The sequence below is a fragment of the Canis lupus genome, chromosome 16, assembly GCF_048164855.1.
Source record: "Canis lupus baileyi chromosome 16, mCanLup2.hap1, whole genome shotgun sequence".
NCBI lineage: Eukaryota > Metazoa > Chordata > Mammalia > Carnivora > Canidae > Canis > Canis lupus.
This window is the reverse complement of record NC_132853.1, coordinates 37,690,883-37,713,571: the sequence shown is the minus strand read 5'-3', so window position 1 is coordinate 37,713,571 and position 22,689 is coordinate 37,690,883. Positions and strand designations below refer to the sequence as shown.

The 22,689-nt window shown below is 44.6% G+C and overlaps 1 protein-coding gene and 1 long non-coding RNA gene across 3 annotated transcripts; one reads left to right on the top strand and one right to left on the bottom strand.

Moving 5' to 3' along the window:
* The first annotated feature begins 2,846 nt into the window (after window positions 1-2,846).
* Window positions 2,847-21,870, top strand: CWC25 (CWC25 spliceosome associated protein homolog). Of its 2 annotated transcripts, XM_072780351.1 has the most exons (11): window positions 2,847-3,413; window positions 5,496-5,581; window positions 5,769-5,941; window positions 10,934-11,170; window positions 13,089-13,158; window positions 13,850-13,977; window positions 14,651-14,714; window positions 15,349-15,545; window positions 15,930-16,028; window positions 19,433-19,594; window positions 20,310-21,870. In XM_072780351.1, exons 3-11 carry the CDS (start codon window positions 5,907-5,909, stop codon window positions 20,422-20,424), a joined length of 1,107 nt encoding a protein of 368 aa, XP_072636452.1. In that variant the 5' UTR covers window positions 2,847-3,413; window positions 5,496-5,581; window positions 5,769-5,906; the 3' UTR covers window positions 20,425-21,870. The 2 variants fall into 2 exon arrangements, with proteins under 2 accessions (XP_072636452.1, XP_072636450.1); XM_072780349.1 differs by lacking the exon at window positions 5,496-5,581 and having other exon boundaries at window positions 3,076-3,413.
* On the bottom strand, window positions 21,317-22,074 carry LOC140606644 (uncharacterized). Its single transcript, XR_012008953.1, has 2 exons — window positions 21,939-22,074; window positions 21,317-21,479 (listed from the first exon to the last, which is right to left on the bottom strand). It is a non-coding gene; the product is annotated as an uncharacterized lncRNA (long non-coding RNA).
* Window positions 22,075-22,689: the final 615 nt, after the last annotated feature.

Genomic DNA, 22,689 nt, shown 5'->3' with positions numbered 1-22,689 from the left:
CCAGGAAATTCTAGAAAATAAAAGAGCAGCGAGGAAGAAGTAGTTTACCAGTCATTAAAAGGAAGTTATAATAATGAGGTCAGTTTGGTAACAGCATATGAATAGATGGACTAATGAAGTGAAATGGAGAGTCCAGAAACAAACTCAGATACAAATGGGAATATAAAAATAAATAAATAAATAAATAAATAAATAAATAAATAAATAAATAAAAATTTTAAAAATGGGAATATACTATATAATAAAGGGATATTTTACAACAGTGGGGGGAATATAAGATTATTCTGTAAAATGTTGAGGCAAATGTGTAGCCAACTGGAAAGACAATATGCAAAAATAAATTCTTTTTTTTTTAATTTATTTTTTATTGGTGTTCAATTTACTAACATACAGAATAACCCCCAGTGCCCGTCACCCATTCACTCCCACCCTCCGCCCTCCTCCCCTTCTACCACCCCTAGTTCGTTTCCCAGAGTTAGGAGTCTTTACGTTATGTCTCCCTTTCTGATATTTCCCACACATTTCTTCTCCCTTCCCTTATATTCCCTTTCACTATTATTTATATTCCCCAAATGAATGAGAACATATAATGTTTGTCCTTCTCCGACTGACTTACTTCACTCAGCATAATACCCTCCAGTTCCATCCACGTTGAAGCAAATGGTGGGTATTTGTCATTTCTAATAGCTGAGTAATATTCCATTGTATACATAAACCACATCTTCTTTATCCATTCATCTTTCGTTGGACACTGAGGCTCCTTCCACAGTTTGGCTATCGTGGCCATTGCTGCTATAAACATCGGGGTGCAGGTGTCCTGGCGTTTCACTGCATCTGTATCTTTGGGGTAAATCCCCAACAGTGCAATTGCTGGGTCGTAGGGCAGGTCTATTCTTAACTCTTTGAGGAACCTCCACACAGTTTTCCAGAGTGGCTGCACCAGTTCACATTCCCACCAACAGTGTAAGAGGGTTCCCTTTTCTCCGCATCCCCTCCAACATTTGTTGTTTCCTGTGCAAAAATAAATTTTAAATGGATCAAAGACTCAAATATAAATATTCAATATATAATTGTAAAGGAACATGAGATAAAAGAGCTCTGAGGAGGATATAAGGATAGTGGGAGACTTTTTTTTACTTTATTGTCTTTTGCATCTTTTAAAATATATTTAAAATGTATTACCTATTTAAAAAATGTTAAGAGTGCTTGGCCAGGGAAATAAAAGGAGAGCGAATAAGGGGTAGGAAGTCTTATGAGGCTGGAGAGGTAAGATGAGTCAGGTCATGAAGGGCCTAGATACGTTTAAAGTGTGGTCTTTGGGATGCCTGGGTGGCTCAGTGGTTGAGCGTCTTGCCTTTGGCTCAGGGCATGATCCTGGAGACCTGGGATCAAGTCCCACATCGGGCTCCCTGCATGGAGCCTGCTTCTCCTCTCTCTGCCTGTGTCTCTGCCTTTCTCTGTGTGTCTCTCATGAATAAATAAATAAAATCTTAAAAAAAAATAAAGTGTGGTCTTTATAGTATGGATAATGGGGAATTATTAAAGGTTTCAGATCATGGGGATGGATACATCAGCTTTGCACTTTAGAGAGATCACTCTTAGCTATAAAGGAGAGTATTCTTTTTTTTTTTTTTAATTTATGATAGTCACATAGAGAGAGAGGCAGAAATATAGGCAGAGGGAGAAGCAGGCTCCATGCACCGGGAGCCTAACGTGGGATTCGATCCTGGATCTCCAGGATCGCGCCCTGGGCCAAAGGCAGGCGCTAAACCGCTGTGCCACCCAGGGATCCCTATAAAGGAGAGTATAGATGGGTAAGGATACAACTGAAAGTAGGGAAATAAGACTTCTCTCAGAGGAGGGATGATGGGGCCTTAGGCTGGTGGTGAATGTGATAGAGAGGTGGACAGATGTGAGAGATACTTAGCAGTGAGGATCTTGTGAACTGATTGGATGTTGGAGGTGAGGGAAAGGTCTTGAATGATGTCCAGATGGAGAAGTGGTGGTAATGAGAGAAAAGAGCCAGACTGGGGTAATGGGGATAGGTTAGATAAGGAGTTCAGTTTCCAACTGGAAATGTCTAACAGCCAGGTTTAAAACCCTGGAGCTTGAAGGAGAAATAGGACTGGACATAATGAATTTGGGATCCATCAATATACAGATCGTAAGTGAAGCCCTGTGAGTAGATAAGATCACTCAGGGAGAGCATTCAGTGTGAGAATACTCAAGCCGGAACCTAGAGCAAGATGAAGAGGCAAAATGAAGTAGAAACAAAATGTTCCCTGAGAAGGGAGTAGGGAATAAAACAAAACCCTAGAGAGTGGTGCAGACAAGTCATGGGCAAAGTGTTTCAAAGAGGGGAGCGTTGTCCTCAATACCTTTCAAGGCTAGGGGAGGTCAAATGGGGATGCAATGTGGCTTTTGACTGAAATCGGGGCGGGGGGATTACTGAAGATTATGGGGGAAAAATAGTTAAGTGGAGGGTTGAGGTTAAGCAGAAGATGAAAGGGAGGCACCTTGTCTCCTGAGTGGAGGCAGCCCATTTAAAGTTTGGTTAATAAGACAGAGTGAAACAGCTGGGGGGAAAGACGTGGTTGTTTTCGTTTGTTTTGTTTTCTTAAAGGGTCAATTGAGCGCATCTAAAAGGCTGGTGACCTGGGGCCTGGCTGGCTCAGACAGTAGAGCTTGGCTCTTGATGGCAGGGTCCTGAATTCGAGCCCTACGTTTTGGGTAGAGATCTCACCCAATAAAAAAATAATCAAAGTCTGGTGCAGGGGAGCTGATGGAATCTCCGCTGGATGCTTTCCACCTCACTCGGTAAACCAGGCCGGGACTCAGGGAGTTGACCCTGCGCGGAGGTCGGGGAGGAGTGCAGGTGTGGGAAGCGTTTCTACAGGGCCGGTGTGTGGGCGTGCGTGCCGGGGGAGGCGAACCAGCCAAAACAGTAGCCGAGCCTCGCGAGGAGAAGCGGGGTGCAGCCTGTGGGGGGCGGGGTGAACGTCCTGGCACGCTGCCATGGCAACGGACGGCGGGGCGGAGCCCCCTGTACGTGGACCGGCGCGGTCTCAACGCAGCTTTCCCGAAACCGGGTGAGGCTCCAGCAGAGGAGTCCAAAACGGGACCGCGAGCGCCGCGAGATCTGGGCCCCAAACCACGAGACTGCCCGTGGCGCTACCCTCGCGCTGCGCGACAGACTATTCAACGTCATCGTCGCGCGACGCCGACGCAGTAATAGGACGCCCTCCCGGAAGTGGGCTCTAGGTCGGGCAGTAAAAGTGGCAGCCGGTGGCCTCCGAAATCCGGGGAGGTCGCAGCTGATCTCTTTCTCTACGTTTCCTCTTGATTCCGCCTGAGCCCTCCAGGTTCGCGGCGAGAGAGGAAACTTCGCCGCCGTCATGGGGGGCGGAGATCTGGTAAGTGAGCGAGGCCTGGGCGGGGGAGGACGGAGCCGGAGATTGACCGGGGGCTGGGGACGGAAATTGGAGGGTGTGGGAGTGGGTGACCACGGCTTTCGAGAGAAGGGAGCCGTAGCCTTGGAGAAGGGACCGGTCTCTGTGGCCATGGAGGGACCGGGCGGAGACTTGGGAAGGTGTGCGAAGCGTGTCGCCAACGGTGCCGGCTGATGTTTGTGTGTTTGTTGGAGGGGGGGCCCTTACGCCTGGAAATTCTGGGAAGGGCCAGGAGGGGGTGGTGGTGCTGGAACCATGCCTCGGAAAGGAGACAGATACCGAGTCGAGCAGGCTTTATTTTGTGCATCCCTTCTCTCTTCCTCAGCTGGGAGTTGAGCCTTGTTTTGGGCTGTAGTGGGAGTGTCGTGCTGCCCCATTCTCTAAGCCCTTGAGCCATTTCTATTTCAAACCTGAAGAACTCTTCTACATGTCCACTTTTCTGTCTCCACTTCTCCTTCAATGCTGCATTCTGATTTGTAGTGACAGTTTTCTTCTTAATTTATAGCACTTAGTATAAGTCATGTGGCAATTTCTCTTGAACTGTATAGTTCATTTGTAGTGTGCTGAAGCCCTCCGTAGGGCAGAGGACCCACAGGAGCATGGTGCAAGATCGGAAAGATGCTAACCTGTTTAAAGTGTCCCTGATTGAATCAGCAAATAGATCAAATTAGCCACCTATCCAGTATCTATATTAGAGTTTGTCAGGGGTTGTTGATTAGAATGCTTTCCAAGACTCCAAGATTCATGTAATGTAGTGTATTCTTCAGGTAACTGCATTAAGAGACAGGAAAGCTGTAATTCAGGTTTCTCAGCCTTGGCACTATTGACATTTTGGGTTGGATACTTCTTTGTTTTGCCTTGTGTGTGGTTGGGTGGGTGGTGGTCCTATGCATTGTAGGATGTTTAGTAGCATCCTTGGCCTCCAGCCATTGGATGCCAGTAGCACTCTTCTCCTCTGATTGGGACAACCAAAATTGTCTCTGGACATTTACCCTAGGGGGCAAAATCACCCATATTGAAGGAGGGAGAGAAAGACCAGTAGGATAGGGCAGGGATGGGGTCGGGGTAGGGGACTGAGTGGGTAGGGGACTGACACGATGAAGGGAAAAGAAGGACAAGGCGGAAAAGAGAAAGGAAAGAAAAGAGCCGTCATTAACTGAATACCTTCTACATGGCAGGTACCTTGTGTAGGTTTTCTCATTAGGCCTCTTAACTGGTCTCCTGGTCCTCAATCTCTGCTCTCTCCAGTTCATTCTAAACACAATAACTAGGGGACACCTGGGTGGCTTAGCAGTTAAGCACCTGCCCAGGTGTGATCCTGGAGTCCTGAGATCGAGTCCCACATCAGGCTTCCTGCATGGAGCCTGCTTCTCTCTCTGCCTGTGTCTCTGCCTCTCTCTCTGTGTGTCTCTCATGAATAAATAAATAAAATCTTAAAAAAAAAAAAAACGCAATAGGTAGTCATGCCCGTCACCTGCATATTACTGTTTAGTGTTTCTTCTTGTTTACAGGAGAAAGCCCACACCTTTAACACGGTTTCAAAGGCCCTTATTCTTTTCCTTTCTTAGTTGTCTTGGACCCTCATCATTATCTTACATGCTATCTTTTTTTTTTCCTTGCATGCTATCTTTAGCCACATGGAATCATTTGTGCTATGTTCTTTCTCCCCACTGAGCCTGCAGTTGTGTGTGCTCTTCCCTCTGGAAATCTACCCTGCTCCTCCTTGCTTCCTGCATCACTAGGCTAAATTGTAATTGTCATTAGAGATCACTTCTTCCCCCCTTCCCTGGTTGGAAGCTGAAATAAAGCAGTGGCTTGTGGGGAGGAGGGAGAGGGGAAGCATTTTTGAGGTACTTCAGTGGTGCAGCGTGAAGGAGAGATCAGAACTAAGGGGAGATTCCCAGGAAGGAAGACTGAAAGAGGTACTTGGTGGGGTCATAAACTATGCAAGGTTAAGGCTGGTTAACTGGACTCAAGGAGAAGAAGATTGTGTTCATAAAAACGATTGTCCCCTGCTAAACACATTTGAGTTCTCTTGCCTTTCAGAGTTTACCTTCCCACCCCTCTGCTCATTCGTGAAGTCTGATCCATAAGCATTTCAAGCTAAAAGTGTTCAAAGGAATCCAGAAAAGGCATGTTCTATCCTGAAGCTTTACGTACTTGAACAAAACCCCCATACGTGCAAGAAATAATTGGGTGCCATTCTTGCCATTATGAAGGACATCTTGCCCTTAGATGTCTGCTTTGGCACAAATGGAATATGGGGAGGGGGGCCCACCCTCACCCCCTGCATTGTTTTCTCCCTCCTTTCATTCACAGAATCTGAAGAAGAGCTGGCACCCACAGACCCTCCGCAATGTGGAAAAGGTGTGGAAGGCTGAGCAGAAGCATGAGGCTGAGCGGAAGAAGATCGAGGAGCTACAGCGGGAGCTGCGGGAGGAGAGGGCCCGGGAAGAGATGCAGCGCTATGCTGAGGATGTCGGGGCTGTCAAGTGAGTAAGAAGCTGAGGCCGCAGCGGGGCAGTGGGTCTGTGGCTGTCCTGGTACATAGGGCACCATGAGGCTGGCCTGCCACTGCATCATCCTTTTGCTATAGAACTGCTGGCTAAGAGCATGGGTTTTGGAGTCAGTCTGACCCAGGCTCTAAGGCTGGCTTTGTGTGTCCTAGCTTAACGGTGTAGCTGGGAGCTAGTTGGGGGGGGGGGGCCTCAGTTACCTCTAGAACTGGGGGAGTGAGAGTACCCAATTCTCAAGGTGTGGGGAGGATCAGATGAGATAATATGTAAAGAAAGGGCTTAGGGTAGGCCTAGCTCACGGTAGGTGATCGACAAATAAGCATGCCATGCCTCTCCCCTGCTTCTCAGTGTGTGTCTCAGCCTCAGTCCTCCTTTTGTTTGTTTATGTACTGCAGACTCATTTTCAGTGGCAGTGAGGTCTCATGGAAGCAAGTGGGTGGCGTCTGTCAGTAAAAGTTGTGACTGTGGACAGTCCCACTCAGTTTCACCCGGCTTTAATTTCCTCGTATATAATATAGGATAGGAGTAGCAGATACTCGTTAATGTATCCATCTCATAAAATGAGGCAGGAGCAAATGTATTCTGAGAAAAATAAAAGGCATAAAATGTACAGTGTATTAAGTTTAGTGAAAACAGCCCATAGACTAAAATCGAGTAATCTGTACTGTCATTCTCCTGTTCATGTCCTTGTGAGCAAGTCCCTGGAGTGGTGTATGGCATACTCTCCCCATTGGATATCTAGGGCTTTTCCTTAATACTTCATGACAAGAGGATCTGTGACTTGCAGTGTTGTGTGTCTGTGTCAAACTTCTACATGGAAATGCCGTTATGGAACTTAGGCATGGTGACAATCATATTCTTTCAGGATATTGGATTGGGAAGAAGGCCATTCTGACTCAAGTGCGAAACTTGGAATGTTTTAAAATAACGTTTTAGAATTTTTAAGTAGAATAAAATTTATTTATGACCATAATACATCAAATGAGATAAGGGAATGAACTTTTATGGTTTTTTATCCATAGACATACATTAAGTTATTTTACTTTATATAGTTTATGTAAATTATTTACTTTACAGTTTTTAAAACGTGGGGGTTTTTTTCTTTCTTTTTTTTAAAGTAAACTCTGCTCCATCGTGGGACTCAAACTCACAACTCTAAGATCAGGAATTGCTTTCTCTAGCCAGGCACCTACATTATAATTTTGTGTAAATACATTTCACACATTCAGATTAATTCCTGAGCAGCTTATAAGGTGCACACACATGGTTCTATGGGAAACTTTATTTATTTATTTATTTATTTATTTTATTTTATTTTATTTATTTATGATAGGCACACAGTGAGAGAGAGAGAGAGGCAGAGACACAGGAAGAGGGAGAAGCAGGCTCTATGCACCGGGAGCCTGACTTGGGATTCGATCCCGGGTCTCCAGGATCGCGCCCTGGGCCAAAGGCAGGCGCTAAACCGCTGCGCCACCCAGGGATCCCCTATGGGAAACTTTAGATTTTGTGAACCCTTGATTTTAAAACAGATACCAATTTTAGATTCAGTACTCATTAGTCAGGAATTTGCTTTCCCACTAACCAAAAGTAAAAGATTATTTTGGAAAAAAAATTTTTTAAAGATTTTATTTTAATATAATCTCTACACCCAACATGGGGGTCAAACTCACAGACCCCAAGATCAAGAGTCACATGCTCTTCTGACTGAGCCAGCCAGGTACAAAGAACCCTTTGAAATTCTTATTCAGCAAAGTATTACACATCATATACCTAATGTATCAGAAATTTGGGCTTTGCAGAATCTAGTTAATGAGGTGGGAGTATAGTTGAACAGCTCCAGAGCAGGGAGCTAAATGTTTATCCATGGCTGATCCTCATGCCTGCTTATCTGTTGTGAATAGGAGGAAGTTGATTGATTGATTTCCCCCTCATATATCCTCCAACTTTATAAAACACAAATGTTAGCATGTATGTCCTTTTTTTTGGTCTTTACTTGCAAATGTATTTAATCATTTGCTTGTCTCATGGCTTTGTATAGCTGTTTGCACAGTGGCATGGTTTTAATTTATCCTATAAAATGCCAGTAAGAACTTTTTACTATGTAGTGATTAACTTCCATGGGTCAAATAATCTTTCCTGTGTTTGTAATGCATCTCTCTGAACAATTAGAAACCTTAATCCACATATTATCCTGGATGTCCAAATCTTTCTTTTGCAATAGTGTTGCTATAGGGTTTACTGATAATGCTAGGAAATTATGTGTTCTATAAAGTGGTCTATACCAGTGTTTCTCAATCTTTTCACTTAGAGTGTTCTTGGAAGATTTTATTTTATTTTATTTTTTTAAAACAGGCTTTTTTTTAAAGATTTTTTTTTTTTAAGATTTTATTTATATATCACGAGAGACACACACAGAGAGAGAGGCAGAGACACAGGCAGAGGGCAGCCCGGGTGGCTCAGCGGTTTAGCGCCGCCTTCAGCCTGGGGACTGATCCTGGAGACCCGGGATCAAGTCCCACATCAGGCTCAAGTCCCATATCGGGCTCCCTGCATGGGGCCTGCTTCTCCCTCTGCCTGTGTCTCTGCCTCTCTCTCTCTGTGTCTCTCATGAATAAATAAAATGAGTAAAATCTTAAAAAAAAAAAAAAAAAAGAGAGAGAGAGACACACACACAGGCAGAGGGAGGAGCAGGCTCCATGCAAGGAGCCCAACGTGGGCCTCGATCCCGGGTCTCCAGGATCACACCCTGGGCTGAAGGTGGCGCTAAACCACTGAGCCACCTGGGTTGCCCTTTTTAAGATTTTATTTATTTATTCATGAGAGACAGAGAGAGAGAGAGAGAGAGAGAGGCAGAGACACAGGCAGAGGGAGAAGCAGGCTCCATGCAGGGAGCCCAGTGTGGGTCTCGATCCCGGGACTCCAGGACCACGCCCTGGGCCAAAGGCGGGCACTAAACCGCTGAGCCACCCAGGGATCCCCTGTTCTTAGAAGATTTTAAAGATGGGATCCTAATGGGCAGCCTCAATTGAGAACCTGGTTATAGCCATAACAAAAATCTATAGATCATTTTATTTTTTTTAAGACTTTATTTTATTTTATTTTATTTTATTTTTTTTTAATTTTTATTTTATTTATTTATGATAAGCACACAGTGAGAGAGAGAGAGGCAGAGACATAGGCAGAGGGAGAAGCAGGCTCCATGCACCGGGAGCCCGACGTGGGATTCGATCCCGGGTCTCCAGGCTCGCGCCCTGGGCCAAAGACAGGTGCCAAACCGCTGCGCCACCCAGGGATTCCGACTTTATTTATTTTAGAGAGAGAGATGGCATGAGTGGGAGGGACAGAGGGCAAGGGAAAGGGAGAATCTCAAGCAAACTCCATGCTGAGCGTGGAGCCTGATGTCAGGCCCTGAGATCAGGACCTGAACTGAAATCAAGAGTCAGACATTTGACTGAGCCACCCAGGCGCCCCTGTTTTAAAATATTCTTATTTTGGGCAGCTTGGGTGGCTCAGCGGTTTAGTGCCACCTTTGGCCCAGGGCCTGATCCTGGAGACCTGGGATCGAGTCCCACATCGGGCTCCTTGCAGGGAGTGGGCTTCTCCCTTTGCCTGTGTCTCTGCCTCTCTCTCTCTCTCTCTCTGTATGTCTCTCATGAATAAATAAATGAAATCTTTAAAAAATAAAATATTCTGTTTTTTAAAGATTTTAGTTATTTATTTGACAGAATGTGTATGTGTACAAGTAGGGGGAGTAGCAGGCAGAGGGAGAGGGAGAAACAGACTCCCCACTGAGCAGAGAGCCCCTGAGGCTCAAACCTAGGGTCCCTGGGATCATGACCTGAGCTGAAGGCAGATGCTTAACTTACTGAGCCACCCAGGCGTTCCCTAAAATCTTATTAAGAGTGTCCAAAGACATAAACTTAGGAAGATATTCTTTATGTTCATAATTGTTATATAATCTTTAAAAAAATTTTTTTTAAAAGATTTTATGTATTTATTCATAAGAGACACACACGGCTGGGGGGGGGGGGCGGCGGAGCAGAGACACAGGCAGAGGGAGAAGCAGGCTCCATGCAGGGAGCCTGATGTGGGCCTTGATCCCGGGGCTCCAGGATCACACCCTGGGCTGAAGGCAGGCGCCAAACCGCTAAACCACCCAGATGTCCTTAATTGTTATATAATCTTAAGCAAAAATATATACACAAATGTTAAAAAAGCATATTCAAAAAGTGTTGAATTTGATGTTACAGTTGATGCTGTTTTGATGAAACTACTTTGCTGCTTTCAGTGTGAATGATATGTTGGCTGCTTTAACACATGCACTTGTGAATTCAGCATGCCTTTACTGTCTGTTGTGTGAGGGTTCCATTTTCCCACCACTTTTTTCTCTCAGAACCACCGGGCAGTATTTGTTTGGCAAATATTGGACATACTTGGCCCCTCTCTTTTGGCTTGAAAGCATAATTTACTTATTTGGTTATCTCTGATCTTTTCTCCTTATCTTCTCAAGTGTAGAATTAGTGCATGCTTGTGCACATGTGACCATACACACCAAAACACACTTCACACAACTGCATATGTGGTCATTGAAATTGTTCTTGATAATGAGATGACCCAGAATCTATTGTTTCATATTATCCTCAAAATGAAAGCATAATATAAAGGCTTTGTAAAGGAGGCTTAAGAAGCCCTGAGCAAATGTCCTGCCCCAGGTTGAGAGATACTCTTTCCACATAAATGGCTTAAGTGTGTGGAAACGATGTCTTCACTGAATGATGAGCCCCATGCCGACAAGCATCATTTCTTCTTGTGTGCCACATGGAGCCCAGTGTTTAGCCCCTGCTAGATGCCTGGAGAATGAGTCTTGCTCTGACCAGCTGGAGTCCTCTACCTTGTGTTCAGGTTGTATGTGCAGGTCTTCAAGAATCTACATTTCCTTTGATTGTATTTTTTGTCTCGAACTAGGAAAAAAGAAGAAAAATTGGATTGGATGTATCAGGGTCCTGGTGGGATGGTAAACCGTGATGAGTACTTGCTGGGGCGTCCCATTGACAAGTATGTTTTTGAGAAGATGGAGGAGAAGGAGGCAGGCTGTTCTTCGGAAACAGGACTACTCCCAGGCTCTATTTTTGCTCCTTCCGGTGCTAATTCCCTTCTTGACATGGCCAGCAAAATCCGGGAGGACCCACTCTTCATCATCAGGTACTGATAACAGGGTGGGAAGGGTTGTTGTTGTTGTTGTTGTTTTTTCATAGCTGGTTTCCTCTTGGCTTTTGTCTGCCCTGTAAAAGGATTTGTTTCCATTTGGGCTCCCTGATGTTGGGAAGGAGGATCCATCAAGTGTGTCTTATCTAGGCCATGTGATAGGACTATGGCAAGTGGACCAGACCAGACCAGATTATTCATTTGCCTTTGACCCTTGAACAAAAATAAGAGTTAAAAGCAAGGTGAGAAAGGCTGGCAGCTTCTTGGAAATGTGAGGATATGTATAGAGTGGGATAGGTCAGTGAGCAGTCCTTCTGCCTCCCCCAACCCCTCTTTTTTTTGTACAGCAGAACCTTTTAAAAAGAAACCTTAGAATCTTCCTTGAAACCCTAATATATACTATATCAAAATAGAGTTGCATTTTGAGTGCCAACTCATGCTGTGTATACTAATTTTTTTGGTTTAATTTGTAGCATTTTATTTCAGGTATATAAAATTGAACATCGAAAACATTTGTCATATTTTTAATTTTGAAAACAATTTTAAGGTTATTTACATAATAAAGACATTGCATAGCCGTATATAAAGGTACTGTGTGTGTGTGTGTGTGTGTATATATATATATATATATATATATATATATGCAAATATTTCTCCTCCTTTTGTCATCTTCTTAATTACCTTAGTCATGGTAAGATAAAACATAACAAAATTTACAGTCTTAACCACTTTTAAGTGTACAGTTCTGTGTACATTCACTGTGTTATGCAACCATTAGCACCACCCATCTTTTTTTTTTTTAAGATTATATTTATTTATTCATGAGAGATACACAGAGAGAGGCAGAGGCATAGGCAGAGGGAGAAGCAGACTCCCTGCAGGAAGCCTGATGCAGGACTCAATCCTGGAACCCTGGGACTGTGCCCTGGGCTGAAGGCAGATGCTCAACTGCTGAGCCACCCAGGTGTCTCAGCACCACCCATCTTTGGGAGTTTTTCACCTTGCAAAACTGAAATTCTTTAACCATGAAACATGAAATCCATGTTTCCCCCTCCCCCAGCCCCGGGGAACCACCATTCCAGGTTCTGTGTTCATGAGTTTGACAACTCTAGGAACCTCACATAAGTGAAATTACAGAATAATTATCCTTTTGTGGCTTATTTAACTCAGCAGAATGTCTTCATGGTTCATGTTGTAGCATGTATCAGAATTTCTTTCCTTTTTTTGTTTTTTAAAGACTTATATTTACTTATTTTAGAGAGAGAGTGCACACATGCAGGGACAGGGACAGAGAGGGAGAGAAAACCTCAAGCAGACTCCCTGCTGAGTGGGGAGCTGAGTGAGGGGCTCAGTACCACCACCCTGAGACTTGACCCAAGCTAAAAATGAGTGCAACGGATCGAGCCACCCAGGCACCCCTCCTTCTTTTTTACATTATATACATTCTGTTTGTCTCTTCATCTGTCAATGGACATTTGGGTTATTTTCACCTTTTGGCTATTGCAAATAATGCTGCTCTAAACATTGATGTGTTTATATATATTATTTTATAAACTTTTTTTAAACCTAGTTATATATAGCAAACATCTTTCTGTATCACTAACTGTGCTTTTAGAATATTTTTTTGTGTGTGTCTGTATTGTGTGAATATACCGTAATTTATATGCTTTCTTACTGGGTCCCTAACTTGTTTCCAAATTTTAATTGTTATAATATGGACAGCTTTGTAGGGACCTTCCTTGATTATATCCTTACAGTAACAAATTCTTATGGAAGAATTTATATGATTAAAGAGTGTGCACGCTGTGATAAGTGTTGTCCAGTTGTTTTCCATGAAGGCTGACCAGTTTACCCTTAGTAGCAATAAATGACAGTAGGACTTTTTTATAATTTCCTCTTTTTTCTTTTATTTTAGGAAGAAAGAGGAGGAGAAAAAAAGAGAAGTGTTGAATAATCCTGTAAAAATGAAGAAAATCAAAGAATTGGTAAGCAATGCATCAAAGAGGGTCTTGTAACTACTTTACATGAGAACTTCTCTCCATTCCCTCTTATGAGAGGGAAAACAGAATGGCTTTTAAATTTTGACTTTAAGAGACCTTCTCCTGGTGATTTTATGCAATCTTCCTTGTCAAGCTTAATTAAGCTTGATTTCCTCTTGTGTTGTTTGGTTGGAAAAGCACCATATGATGTCATTTGTTTTAGAAAAGAAGGAGTATGGGATGTGCCTGTGAAGTCCTGATCATACAGTGTGTTCAGGAGATCAGGTGTTATCAAGCCTCTAGGGCCCATTTATCATTCACGTGACAAGTCATGCGATTGTGTTTTGGATTAGTTGGTAAGGGAAATGTAAAATTGATCTTGCAGTCCCCGATTGCTTTCAGGGGAGTTGGCGTTCTTTTGACAGTTGGAAATTCCTAGGCATTAGTTCTAGGGATGGTTTAAAATACCAGTTCCTAGCCCCAGCCACCAGAGATTCTGTTCAGTAGTCTAGGGGGTGTCTGTGTACTGCCGGGGTTAAGACTTGCCCCTCTTGTTGACAGGGAAGCTCTGATGGCATCTTGGACCTCTGTAGACCCAGAGGCACAGAGTCAGGTAGTTTGTGTATAAACCAGGCCCTTCCGAGGGACTGACAGGATCTCAGTGATCCTATATGGCTGTGTTCTGGCTGTTTTCTAGTTGCAAATGAGCCTGGAAAAAAAGGAGAAGAAGAAAAAGAAGGAAAAGAAAAAGAAGCACAAGAAACATAAGCACAGAAGCTCAAGTAGTGATGGTTGCAGTAGCGAGGATGAGCGCGGTCGGGGGAGGTGAGTGTGTGGAGGCGGGCCTCCTTCATTGACTCATTGACTCATTCATTCTCCAGATAGTCATGGATGCCCCGCTCTATGCTGGGAACTGCCAGGCACTGAGGTTGCAATGGTGAGCACTCATATGTGGGCTCACCATGTCCACAAAACTTGCCATCTAACACTAGAGTTCTTTGGAGGTCTTGGCATTGCTCTGGACAGAGCTGACCATAGCCTTGCAGGTCTTGGTGCAGACATCCTAGATGTGACTTTCATCTCTGCTCGTGACTCCTCCAAAGTGGAAGTGGATTTTATGTAGGCCTTTTTTTTTTTTTTTTTTTTTTTAAAGTGCATTAATGGGCCCATCTGGGCCCATTCTGTGTGTCTTCTCTGTGGGAGCAGTGAGCATTGTCACTGCTGACTCACTCTCAGTCCCTGGAATAGCAGCACGAGGTGAGGAGGAGAACGTGTTCAGGCACTGAGGCTGAAAAGCTAGGCCCACGGGTTTTCACAGGAAAAACATGACTGTGCTGGTGCATCTTCCAGCAGAGAGAGTCCAAATAGAGAGCCACGCTCCTGAGTGATCATGGAAGTGGGAAAGGTCACGTTTGAAGCAGGAAGCACATTTCAGCACAAGAGACTTACCCTGGACCTTTATGCGTTACCTTTTTCAATGACTGTCTTAATCCCTTAGATCTCAAAAGAAGTTGGCAGATTCTTCCTCTGTGTTGTCCAAAGCCTCTGGATATGGCTTACAGGTAAGGATGTGAGCTTCTCGGAGTGACTGTGGGCTATAGAACGTGTTAACTCAAGAGCGTTTTTGGACAGAGAGCATTTCTAGCAGCCAATCAGACATAAGGGAAGGGAAGTTTGGGCAGCCAGGGTGGGGGCTTCTGGGGAGCTGGCCTGTTCCTTATCCCGTAGTCTCTGACCGGGCTGAGAGCCCTCTGAGCGCAGAGCCTAACCCAGCAGTGGGGCCTGTTGCCATTCTGTCTGGTCCTCTGCAGATAATTTACATGGAATGCAGGCATTTTAAGCTTCCAGGTCGATGACTTTTGACAGATGGACATCCCTCTGGATTCCTTTTTTCCTTAGTAGGTTTAACCTTAGGCCTTGTTCTCCTTGTCTCCCCTTGTCTCTTGGTGCTGCCCAGGCTGTGCTGAAGAGTCAGCAGAGTGCAGGTGGCTGGTGGCGTCCGTTCTCTTAGGGGATTCTGCAGAGAACTTGGCTGCTAACTTTGAGTGGTTCTCTGTGGTAGCTGTGTGATAGGATCGGTACGCCTAGTTGGCTTCTTAACCTCAGTGCTTATGTCATTTCCTTGTATTGCTGCCTTTTCTCCTGAGCTGCAGATTTTCCTGTGAATACCTTTTTTTCTTTTCCTTGATGCTGCAGATCAGGGACCCCTGTCATAGCCAGGGAGTACAGAGTTCTTTAATGGCCAAGCAAAAGGGAATGCACGGGTTGAGGAATCATTCCAGGTCCAGAAACTCCTCCCACTCACCCCCCAGACATGCCAACAAGAAGAGCACCAGGGAAGCAGGGTCCCGGGACCCAGGCAGAAGGTCACGGTCCCCGAGGCCAAGCAAACCGTGAGTGTGGGAATTCACTGGGAAATGGCCTGTAAATGCAGGGGCTGGTTACAGCAGATACTTGCTTTTACTGATGTCTGTTTGTTAATTTTTCTAAATGTCTTTGCTTTATTTCCTTTATATATTGTCCCCTCCCCACCTCAATGTAAAGCTCAGGCTCCTAGAACTACATATTTAGATATGTGGAATCTTTGGAGGGAGTTCAATATCAAATCTTATAAATCTTTATGTGTTTGTTTTTCTTCCACTTCTGCCCTCTGTTCTCTTCAATCTGGATTATAATTCTAAGACTGTTAGCTTTTCTCCAGTTATCTGAGGGACATGATAAAAGCCCCTGTATTAAAAAGGCTTTTCTCCTCTCTGCCCTCTGTGTGTCTGTCACAGGCACAACTCTAAGGTAAACAGGAGAGAGAGAGGCCGAACTAAGAGCCCATCGCCCAGAAAAGAGGTCTACCAAAGGCGGCACGCTCCCGGATACACCAGGTGAGTCAGGAGCCCCAGAGGTGAACTGCAGACTCTGCAGGCTTAAGTCCAGGAGTGGCTCAAACCGGGGCAAGTGGAAAATCTACCTCACCTTTCCTTGCCAAACCAGCCTTTTTTTTTTTTTTTTTTTTTTTAATTTATATATTTGACAGAGAGAGAGAACACAAGCAGGGAGAGCAGCAGGCAGAGGGAATGGGAGAAGCAGGATCCCCACTGAGCAGGGAGCCCAATACGAGGCTTGATCCCAGGACCCCATGACCTGAGCCAAAGGCAGACGCTTAACCGACTGAGTGACCCAGGTGCCCCTAAAACGACTTTCTTAACAGCTATAAAGATAAAGCTTCTCTTTTGTAGTAAGATGCTCAATTTAAAGAGACTTTTGAGGTACCTTAGTGGCTCAGTTCGTTAAGCATCTGACTCTTAATTTTGGCTCAGGTCATGGTCTCACAGTTATGAGATTGAGCCCCACCTAGGGCTCCATGCTCAGTGTGGAGTCTACTTGAGATTTTTCTCTCTCTCTCCCTTTGCTCCTCTCCCCGCTTGTATATCTCTTACTCTCTCTCAGAATAAATAAATGAAATTCAAAACAAAACAGGGATGACTGGGTGGCTTAGTGGTTGAGCATTAGCCTTTGGCTCAGGGCATGATCCTGGGGACCTGGAATTGAGTCCCATATCGGTCTCCCTACATGGAGCCTGCTTCTCCCTCTGCCTTTTTCTCTGCCTCTCTCTGTGTGTCTCTCATAAATAAATAAATAAAATGTTTGGATCCCTGGGTGGCTCAGCGTTTAGCACCTGCCTTTGGCTCAGGGTGTGATTCTGGAGTCCCAGGATTGAATCCCACATCAGGCTTCCTGCATGGAGCCTGCTTCTCCCTCTGCCTGTGTCTCTGCCTCTCTCTCTTTCTCTCTCTCTCTCTGTCTCTCATGAATAAAAAACAAAACAAAACAAAACAAAACCCACTTTAAATAAATAAATAAAATGTTTTTTAAAAATTTGGAAAAAAACCTATTTTTATGGGATGACTTTTTCTTTTTTCTTTCTTTTTTTTTTTTTTTCTTTTTTCTTTTTAAGATTTATTTATTTAGAGAAACACAGAAAGAGAGGCAGAGACAGAGGCAGAGGGAGAAGCCGGCTCCATGCAGGGAGCCCGATACGGGTCTTGATCCTGGAACTCCGGGATCATGCCCTGAGCCGAAGGCAGACACTCAACCACTGAGCCACCAAGGCATCCCAAGACTATTTTTTCTTGTAAAATTTCTTGGGGGTCTTGTGGGATTCCTATTTAATTAAATATTTTTCATTGCTTTCGAAATTTCAAAATTTCTTATAGGCAACATAGCACTTTTATAATTTTTAAAAAAGATTTTACTTATTTTAGAGAGAGATGTATTTTAGAAAGATTTACTTATTTTAGAGAAAGTGAGGGAAGGGTCATAGGGAGAGCATCTCAAGCAGACTCCCCACTGAGCTCTGAGTGCAGAGCCCCTGAAGCTGATCCCTTGACCCTGAGGTTGTGATCTGAGTCAAAACCAAGAATCAGGCACTTAATGGACTGAGCCACCCAGGCACCCCCTCCCTAATTTCCAAGAGCTCTTTTACATTCTGATTGTTCCATTTTAAAAATCTTTCTCTAAAAAAAATTAAAAAATAAAAATAAATAAATAAAAATCTTTCTCTTTTCATCAATGTAATATATTCATTATCTCTGAGTGAGATTTTTAATTGTAAACTTTAAAAAAATTAAAAAAAAAAGATTTTATTTATTTATTCATGAGAGACACACACAGAGAGAGAGAGGCAGAGGCAGAGGGAGAAGCAGGCTCCATGCAGGGAGCCTGACATGGGACTCAATTCCGGGTCTCCAGAATCCCACCCTGGCTGAAGGCGGTGCTGAACCGTTGAGCCACCAGGGTTGCCCCCCAAAAAAATTTTCTATAGAAGGAAAAAACCCTCTGGTTGCCTGACTGATGGCTCTAACAGGCTGCTGACATCTTGGGAGACATTATTTTCACCCCTGGTGGCCCTGCCAGCTTTCTTTACTATGCCTGATGCACCTGAAACTTCTGAGTTCTTGTCTGGCTTAGTTCTTCAGAAACTACCAAAACGGTCTCTTTTGGATGGTCTCCTGTTGATGTTTGGAAGAACAGTCATTGGCTTCCCCAACTTAGGCATGAGGACTTGGGGTGTCTTAATTGCTTCTCATACAGACTTTAAATCATTCCCTTTGTTTATAGCTCTACCACCATCCTCCACTTGGTGCCTGCAGTCTCTGAGCCTTCCCTGGATTTTGCTTCTGATTAGTGTCTGGCACTTCACAGGATTGAGTTTTCTTTAGTCTGTGAAAACTAGTTACAACTCCTTCATCTACTTCCATCTTCCAACAGTTTTTAGACATCTCTTACCCAATGTCCTCTCCTCTCCCATTCTCTTTGTGGTTTTGTATATTTTATTTAGTGGGAGTTTTGAAATGGATCATTGTCATTTCACTATAGACAACTAAATGTCAAGTTTTAGTGTTTTAAGTTTCTGTCTCAAAAGTGGGCTCCACTCCCTTATGAGACTCCACCAATTATTTTTCCTCTTTTTTTTTTTTTTAAGATTTTATTTATTTGAGAGGGAGTGAGAGCATGAGCAGTGGGGGGTGGGGGGGTTGCAGAGGGAGAGAGAGAAGCAGGCTCCCCACTGAGCAGGGCCATGGACCAGGATCCTGGGATCATAATCTGAGCCAAAGGCAGACGTTTAACTGAGCCACCCAGGTGCCCCAATTATTTTCCTCTTAAAGGGTGATATTTTACATGGGTATATCACACCCATTTGAGAAACGATGGATTTGGATTTCTAACCTTGTTAAATGGTGATTGAACTGGTTCGTTACCTCCTCTTCTTGCTCTGACTTCATTTGCAGTGAGTGCCAGGAAAGAAGACCTACCTATTACTCTCTGAGGTTAACTTGAATTGACCTGAATTCTTCAGACATCTGGCTTCTAGCTTATTCCTAAAGTGGTATACTCCTGGGCTATGTCCATGAATTTCCAAGCATTTCCAGCGAGGGGATGGTAGAGGTCCACAGTCACATGGCTAACTTAGTCCTGTGTTCTTAAATAAGTCAGTGAACAAACAATTGGAATATTTTGAATTTAATGTTTAGAATAATCACTCCAGATATTATTGAGAGTATGAAATCCTTCACTACAAATGTTTGGGATTTGGATGAAACCACCTGCCCAAGATAGTAGGAAGGAAGGAACCTCATGCCGAGTGTGGCTCTGGGTTGGGCATTTCCATAGAAAGAGCTGGGTGAATGGAGAACCTGGGTCCTACCTGATTTCTGTTCTCCCTATAGTGTTTATTTTTTTGCTGGGAGAGAAGCAGCCCTGATATGATGGTTTTTGTGTTCAACAGAAAGCTCTCATCAGAGGAACTAGAGCGGAAACGTCAAGAGATGATGGAAAATGCCAAGTGGCGGGAGGAAGAGAGGCTGAACATCCTCAAGAGGCATGCTAAGGATGATGAATGGGAGCAGAGGCTGGAGAAGCTGGACTCCCGAGATGGGAAATTTATTCAGTGAGTGCATCTTCTTGCTGCCTAACAGCTTTCATGGCTGTGGACCCAAGGAGGCAGCTAGGCAGCTGATCCATTCATTGTGTCCTGGTGTTTCTGTGTCTGTGCGGTGAGAACGGGGACATCAGCCTCCAAGCTAACCTTTGTTATTACTCCCAGCATCTAGCCAGACATTGGGATATTTCTCATTTGAAGGGAGGAGCAGTGAAGTGTTATTTTCATTGAATCTCCTTGATTTTTATTTAAATAACTCATGGCTCCAGAGGCCTTTTTCCAATGAAGCTTTACTTGCTTTCCAAAACAGATAACTTTTCCCTGATGGATATTGCTTTAAAAATTGAGTTCCCGGGACGCCTGGGTAGGTTAGCGGTTGAGCTGTATGCCTTTGGCCCAGGGTGTGATCCTGGAGTCCCGGGATTGAGTCCCACATCGGGCTCCCTGCATGGAGCCTGCTTCTCTCTGCCTGTGTCTCTGCCTCTCTCTCTCTCTCTCTCTGTGTGTGTGTGTCTCTCATGAATAAATAGATAAAAATCTTTAAAAAAATAAAGTAAAATTGAGTTCCAGATGGGAATCCACTCAAAAATTACCTACATGGGTTTAAAAGAGCTTGGGTTTCTAGATCTGTTTTATGGCAACCTGTTTCTTCTAATTCTGCCAGATAGTTGACCAGTTGACAAGTATTTGTTACTCCTATTATTCTCCTATCTTCTCTTCCTAGCCGCATGAAGCTGGAGAGCGCATCTACTTCCTCTCTGGAAGATCGGGTGAAACGGAACATCTACTCTCTACAGAGAACCTCAATAGCTCTGGAGAAGAACTTTATGAAAAGATGAAAATTATTCCCTCTCCTGCTGGTTTTCCTGAATTTTCCAGGGAGGCTGCTGATCCCTTAAAAATTCTCTTTATAAGAGTTCAAGTGACTTCTTCCATAGTTGGCAAACCACCACTGTTCAAAGTGACTCTCCTCCAGTGATTCCTGAAACAGCTTCCTTCCTTTGAGAACCAGTGTGACTCGCTTTATGGGACCCTCAGTAACTTTTGCTGAGTGCCAAGTAGGTTTTAACAGGTGGGCAACTGTGTGCCTCGGTGTAGACCGTACCTTTCAGAAGCCTCTCTCTGGAGTTGGCCAGATAGATTGTGCTTAGTGGGGTAAATGGACATCTACTTGATTTAGTAGATAATGTATATCAGCTTAGGGCAGAGACAAGGGGGGTGACAAATCTGGACAAGGAAACAATATAAAAAATCACTAAATGAGCTGTTGAACTATTTGGACTATCTTTTGAACTGTAAAAGTGTAGTGTGTATGTGTATATAAATGTATGATTTTTACATGCTTTTTAAAAAGTTAGCTTTGTGAGAACATCTTGTTTGGTAAGTGATTTTACCTATATCATGGAACCATATTGTATCTTGTTACTGAGTAATTACAGTAAGGCAGATCAACTATTTTTCCCCTCTGGGTCTGGCTAGTTTAGGAGAAGCTTGGGTTTGTAGATAGGATCCAGGGTATCTATCCTTTTAACCCTTCTTACAGTCTCCCATGTGGGCAGTGCAGTGGTGAAGTCAAATGATTTAGGGAGTCAGGACCAAATTACTTGTGTGCTCCCACCCTGGCTCTTAAAATGGAAGCGGTTTATTTCATGGCTTCCTTTTTATCATGTAACAATCTTATTCTAATTCTAGATTTTCAGGAGTTTGCTACTATTTTTTTAGTCAGGTATAAAAAACAAACCAAAACGGGATCCCTGGGTGGCGCAGCGGTTTGGCGCCTGCCTTTGGCCCAGGGCACGATCCTGGAGACCCGGGATTGAATCCCACGTCGGGCTCCGGGTGCATGGAGCCTGCTTCTCCCTCTGCCTGTGTCTCTGCCTCTCTCTCTGTGAGACTATCATAATAAAAAAAAACAAAAAAAAAACCAAAACCAAAACAAAGACCTAAAACTTGTGGGACCAGTCTCCTAATTTTACGCCTTTCCCTTTACTGTTTTACCAGAAGCCTCATTTGACCCATGAACTCCTAGGCCTTCTTGACCCACACATTAGCCGGGTTAGTTCCTTGTTCTGCTAATCCCTAATTCTGCTTAAAACGAATTTGGATTTATATTTTTGCGCACTCAGGATGCCAGGCACTGGAATACTTAAAACCCAGTTTTAAGAAGAGAGAGAAAGAAAGTAACATACACTTGTTATTCATTTAATCACCTCATCCTGCTTCTCTATGCTAATTATGTCTTTTATTTTATTACTTGGTAATAAAGGCTACATTTATTTTTGTAAGTGTTTAAAGAGCAACCATGCGCTGAGTACCGAATTTACAAACAATTCCTGTACAGAACAATACTGACCCCGTAATTTGTGTGGCATGTATGGAGATCCTTCGTCCGAGAGGAATTATGTAACAAAGCGTGGGCAGTTTACTCAAAAGATGTCATGAAGTGAACCAGAGAATAAGACGATTACGATGCTCTGCTGTAGAATAGGTGTCTGAAGGTGCCGCCGGTCTCTGAACTCGACGCTTTGGAGGGAGGGGGCCGAGCGGCCGGTGGGTGGGTGCGGGACCCATTCATAAATCCCAGGGCTCCCGGCCCGCGGCTGTCATTGGCCTCGGGGGAAAGGGGCGTGACCTGCGGCTGGAGTGCGCGCCCGGTCCTGGGGAGTGGGAAGATCCACGCACGGGTGGAGCGAGGGGGCGTTCCTTGGCTCTCCCGGCTGGACTTCCTTTTCCCCCTGCTGTGTTCCGCCTCTCTCCCCCGGGGTGGGATGGTACGTCCCACCCTCCTCGCATTCCCGCCCCTCCTCCCCTACGGAGCTGTGGCGCCGCCGCCATCTTGGCACGTCAGGTTGAGGGAAAGAGCCAAGCCTGGGCTTTGGCGGGCGGGGAGGGGAACCCGGACAGGGGGACTCTCCCGCGGTAGACAGCGACCCTAGCCCCAGCCCTTCTCCCCTCCCCGTTGCGGTGCGGGGCTCTGAGGCGTCTCCAGGCCAGCCTGGTTTCTGTCAGGCCCGGGGAGGAGGGCCGGGCGGGGCGGCCGCTGCCTCCCCGGGGCGGGCGCTACCACTCGGGCGGGGAGAAGCGAGCCTAGTGACGGCGGGGCG

What these genes read in the sequence shown, in the direction of transcription:
- CWC25 (XM_072780349.1), top strand. An exon ending in TGAAGAAAATCAAAGAATTG is followed by an intron (nt 13,159 to 13,849) that starts GTAAGCAATGCA and finishes GCTGTTTTCTAG; the next exon opens with TTGCAAATGAGCCTGGAAAA. An exon ending in TCCCCGAGGCCAAGCAAACC is followed by an intron (nt 15,546 to 15,929) that starts GTGAGTGTGGGA and finishes TGTCTGTCACAG; the next exon opens with GCACAACTCTAAGGTAAACA.